At 35.0% G+C, this 5,336-nt stretch overlaps 1 protein-coding gene across 2 annotated transcripts; it reads right to left on the minus strand.

Annotated features, from left to right (window-relative positions):
• VAMP714 (vesicle-associated membrane protein 714) lies at nucleotides 1-5,057 on the minus strand. Of its 2 annotated transcripts, XM_012214771.4 has the most exons (5): nucleotides 4,595-5,057; nucleotides 3,906-4,096; nucleotides 2,005-2,168; nucleotides 381-505; nucleotides 1-271 (listed from the first exon to the last, which is right to left on the minus strand). In XM_012214771.4, exons 1-4 carry the CDS (start codon nucleotides 4,809-4,811, stop codon nucleotides 415-417), a joined length of 663 nt encoding a protein of 220 aa, XP_012070161.1. In that variant the 5' UTR covers nucleotides 4,812-5,057; the 3' UTR covers nucleotides 1-271; nucleotides 381-414. The 2 variants fall into 2 exon arrangements, with proteins under 2 accessions (XP_012070161.1, XP_037496630.1); XM_037640702.2 differs by having other exon boundaries at nucleotides 1-505; nucleotides 4,595-5,054.
• Between the last annotated feature and the right edge of the window lie 279 nt (nucleotides 5,058-5,336).

The following is a 5,336-nucleotide window of genomic DNA, read 5'->3' on the forward strand; positions in this document are numbered from 1 at the left end:
TGAAAGATAAAACATGTCACAATATATAAAGGAGAAACAATTAAATCATAGTTTACAGACTGAACCAAATAATTTTGTAGATGTATAAAAGTATCTGAAAGCAGAATGTTTCTTAACACTAGACAACACGATACAAAAAAATCCGGGCATTTACAGTATACACAGATGCTTCATGGGAAAAGAAAAGGGAGCTGAACTCACTTCTCAAATATATATCACTTATACATATGCAACAACAGCATGTCAACCTACAGTATTATTTCTGGCCACCCTGTAGAGGTATAGATTTCACAACATGAGCTTCAAAATTTTGTAACTGATTTTAGCTCCCCTTTCTAATCATAGCATATAACTGGTTCTCACGATTCATTATAACATACCTCCGAAGAAATTCAACAACAGTAAAACAACCAATTAAGATCTGCATGAAGGTAGAGTGATGCCTCCACAACAAGCAGCAATTATTATGTACAGCAACAGAACAATCACGCATGTCAACAGGGCCCTGTCATGTAAATAGAATTTTCACCAACTTAAACTACCATTTTAACAATTAAGTCAACAATTTTAAAACATTTGTACAGAATTGCTTTAATTGCTGCATGAATGTTGTCGGTTCTGTATTTGAACACCATAATTAACAAATGTGAGACACAGAATAATTGAGGTGTGGTAGAAATGAATGCTATTTTCTGATAGAATACCCTAGTGGTTAGAACACAAAAATTCCAAACTGGAGAACCAAATTCAAACAACTGAATTGCATGCTGTACATGGATCAAATAAGCTAACCCCTGACATGTAAAAGGCCATCTTCTGCAATTGTTATGCAGGCGGCTAGTTTGCAACTTACATCTATTAATCTTCCTATGGACTAACCAGAGGCACAATCAGCAATTTCAACACGAGTTATGGTAGGTTTGCATAGACAAATAATCTTTTAGTATTTTATTAAGATTTAAGAGCAATGGGAAAAAAAAAAAAAATCTAGGGAAAACACATCCCAAGTCCCTATACCATGCTCAAATATGCAATTGAGCATGGTAATTTTTATTTTACTAGGTAAAAAATTTTATTTTTGGAGTTAACCGACCTTGAAAGAAAAATAATGTATAAAATAATGAAAGAAAAAAACAAATTACTTGACTTTTATAATCTTTAATCATTTTACTAAAACAGCATGCAGAGATTAGAGAAGGTGGGTAGTGTGTAAGGTTTGAAATTGGGGAATATTTTTTTCATTACAATATTTAATTAATAAACTAACTAAAAACGGGTTTATTAATAAGGCAAAATATTTAAAGAGAATAAAATAATAGTACTTTTTCGTCTTGTCAGCAATTATACATAATTTTGTTCCAAAAGGATTGATTTCGTAAAAAAAAAAAAAAAAAAAAAAAATTTAATACCTATTCCAATAAAACGAAAAATGAGGGATTCCACTACACATTTGACTTTGAATACAGTAAAAGGACTTCAAGATGCATTTGTCCAAAAATATAAAGGTTTTAATTTTGATGTTAAAATAGCTAATACACATTTAGCAATCTATATCAATTAGTCCTCTATATTATTTATTTGTTTATTTGAGAATGTAGGCCTCTATATTATTTAACTAAGAAACACTTCAAATCTCTGCATATTTTACAATAGACAAGATCTCCCTCTCTCTCCCTCTCATTTTCTAGCCAAATAATTGTATTGCTTTCTTTTTTCTTGGGACCACTCCCAGAACACTCATGTTTTAAATGGCTCTGACTATTCCTTTTTATCCCAGCATATGGGTATTGTGCTGGAGTTAAAGTAACATAGTTTAGAGCTTTAAGCAGCCTCCAGCATCTTTCAATCAGAAACCAGCAAAAATAGAAGAGGGGGGAGTGTGTGTGTGTGTGTGTGTGTAGTGGCAGTTCTGAGGAGGAATGGGGATTGTTTTCGCGCTCATATACCATCATCATAGTTAAAGATGAAAACTAAATGTGGCAGTAGAAAAGCATAAGCACTTACAAGAGTTTGGCGTTTTTCATCCAAAGTGCTCTCCGAAGACGCTTAGACTGCTTCCTGAAGTGAAATGCACTGTCTTGCATTGTGGCAGTTTTGTCAACAAGAAGCTCAATCCGATCACCTCTCTCTAGTATTTTCTCAATGTTTTCTACCATGATTGTTCGAATCTGCATGAACATTTCAGGGAATCATAAATCACAAAACAATACAACTGTAACCTACCAACTCCCACTCCACACGCTCCAGCTCTCCCCTCAAAGAAATCCTAAAAGGAAAAGTAAATAGAGGAGAAAAAAGTTCACAATAACACAATTCAAAGAGTAAAAAGTTAAACAGATCTGATGCATAAATACATCTCCTATTTGTATCTGCTTATACAAACAGCCAAAGGTTTAATATTGATATTGGCAGTCAACAGATAAAGAATGGCTCAAAATCACAGAAATATCAATGCAAGTAAATGCTAGTTTTTAACTTCTGCCCAATCTACTTCCATTTCCCAGCACATTGATATAGATGAAACTGACCATTTGAAAGGATTGACCATAAAAATCTAAATGATTTAGTAGTTAATTAGAACTCAAATGGCTGATGCAGTAAATGCTCTTGCTTTGTATTATGCAGACCGAGCCCTATATATTGAACCCTAAGATTTCTTCTTAGACAGCTTATAGGCCTTTGATTTACTTCACAGTCCCAAAAGCTTGGAAAAATGGCATAACTTTCATGCCTTGACTGCCGATCAAAAGTGCAACATTGAGAACAAGACATGTTTCTATAACCACAACATCAATTAGTGATGCATTGACACTATAAAATGATTGTGATATTTTATCGTGGAATAACTGATATCTTTCTCTGGTATCATCAGGAGCAATTTATATAAATCACTCCACACACCCCAACTCTCCCCCAAAAAAAGATCCTAAAAATAAAAATAAATAGAAAAAAAACTCATGATAACACAATCCAAGGAGTAAAAAGTTCAACAGATCTGATGCATAAATACATCCTATCTGTATCTACTAATACACAACAGCCAAAGCTTTTTGAAATTGACAGTCAACATATAAAGAATGGCTCAAAATCACTGAGATATCAATGCAAGTAAATGCTAGATTTAACTCCTGTCTAATCTACTCCAATTTCCCAGTACATTGACATAGATGAAACTAACCATTTGAAAGGATTTACCATGATATAATTCTAAATGATTTAGTGGTTAATCAGAACTCAAATGGCTGATGCAGTAAATGCTTTTGCTTTGTATTATCCGGATCGAGCCTTGTGTACTGAATCCTAAGATTTCTTCCTAGGCAGCTTATAGGTCTTTGATTTCCTTCACAATCCCAAAAGCTTGCAAAAATGGCATAACGCCTTGACTGCTGATCAAAAGTGCAATATTGAGAACAAGACATGTTTCTACAACCATCACATCAATCAGATGATGCATTGACACACTAAACTGAATGTGCTATTTTATTGTGGAATAACTGATATATTTCTTAGGTATCATCAGTAGCTATCTAACATATTACTAGCCCCTCTCTCTCTCTCTCTCTCTCTCTCTGTCTCCCAAATGCACAAATAAATTGCGTCTTGCAAGTAGAAATAAAATAGTAAATAAGCCAAAAATGTAAATATAACTCAAAATATGTGCCACTCAGCACTAGCCACTATGGTGATTGGTGACCAAGGTATTTGAGTTTGAGCTCAACATTAAACAAGTGATTTTTCTCGCCCTTTTTCTTTTTTTGCAGGTTCAAAGAGCCGCCACCCGATGAATTAGGGAAAAATTACTATCTCAATAATTGTTGCGTATGGATTATCATACAAAAATAAAGGGCCATTGAAGAAGAAAAATAAATAGAAATTAGATTTCGAAGGACAGTGAAGGTACTTACCTCACCAACTTCACCCCTTACACGATTGAGAGTATCAGCACTAGGGTTGCTAGAGAAAAATTCCATTTGCTGATGCAAGACCCTCGAAAACTCATCATTCATTGCATAAGCAGGTGCATATTGGGCCACTCTACCATAGTTTTTCATGAACCTCATATGAATATCCTCCAAGTATGAAAATGGAATTCTCCCTGGACCGACATAAAATGAAGGATAAATAATAAAATTCATCCTCTTAGGCTTCTGAGTTTCACATGGCTACTATGGAGTAGCGAATTTACTAGATAAAATGTTCTGTAGCTGGAAATGGTCAGCAGAATTAACTAAACTGCTTTCAATCTAACATATTTGTAATATTTGAATATAAAGTTTAGAACTTTTTTTTCTAAAAATCATATTACTTATTTATGTTGTATATGCAACATCATGGGGAAGCGGTTCTTAGCTGAACTTCGTCAATTGGAACCTCAACATTTCCAATGAGGGTAATACAACAAATGAAAATGCAATAGAACTTCAATCTCAGGAGAGGGGAACTAAACAGCATAAGAAACATAACATAAGATTGGCTCCTAATAATAACCAAATTAACTTCACTAAGCATGGCCACTCTAACTTAGATAACCACACTTCCATATAAATAAAGCAAGGAGAGATCAAATTTGAAAACGAAGGGGAAAGTTACGCACTGCCGAAGGTATCGTTAGCCATACAGAGAAAAGTGAGGCCATCGGATCTGAGTATGTGAAATATGTAACGATCTTGGGAAAAGCACAGCCTAGAATCGACCTCCGATGGGAGCTTCTCGAGGATCCGCCTAGCCACTGCCCCTGTGTTCCCTGCCACTGCGCTGAACTCCGACAGCACCACCGTCCCTCGTGCCACTACAGCGTACAGGATCGCCATCTCTATGGAAATTCCGCGACCAGCTAATATTATTCGTATGCCTGTTTAATTTGATGTTGGCATAGAAGAGAGGTTTCAGTTACGGTGATGAAGGGAATGAATTTTAGGTCTGTTTTATTTTCAGAAGAAAAAAAAAAAATCTGTAAATAAGCAATAACAATTAACAAGAAAGGAAGTTAAGTTTGAGGTGGTGTAGAGCTGGCGACCAGGCCAACGGTAAGTCCACGCCGGGCCGGCTTTATTTAGGTTTTTGGGATTTGGTATAATGACAGGCGGTGTATATAGTGCTTGTGCTACCTACCTGTAAGTCGTCCAGTGACATTTGCTTTCACAACCAAATTCAGTTCTGTTTTTGTCGATCCATAATTAGTCCCCAAAATGTGGGGGAGAGAACAACAGTTTGAGTATTTCTTTCCTTACGTGTTAAGTAAACATTAAATTGATTAATTAAACGTTAAAATTACTACTCAAAACTTAAAAAATTAGTGTTGAGAAATCCCTCTGCATATTATCTTTTGAAAAAAA

The sequence above is a fragment of the Jatropha curcas genome, chromosome 1 (genome assembly GCF_041381405.1).
Source record: "Jatropha curcas cultivar XTBG-Jc1 chromosome 1, XTBG_Jcur_1.0, whole genome shotgun sequence".
Lineage (NCBI taxonomy): Eukaryota > Viridiplantae > Streptophyta > Magnoliopsida > Malpighiales > Euphorbiaceae > Jatropha > Jatropha curcas.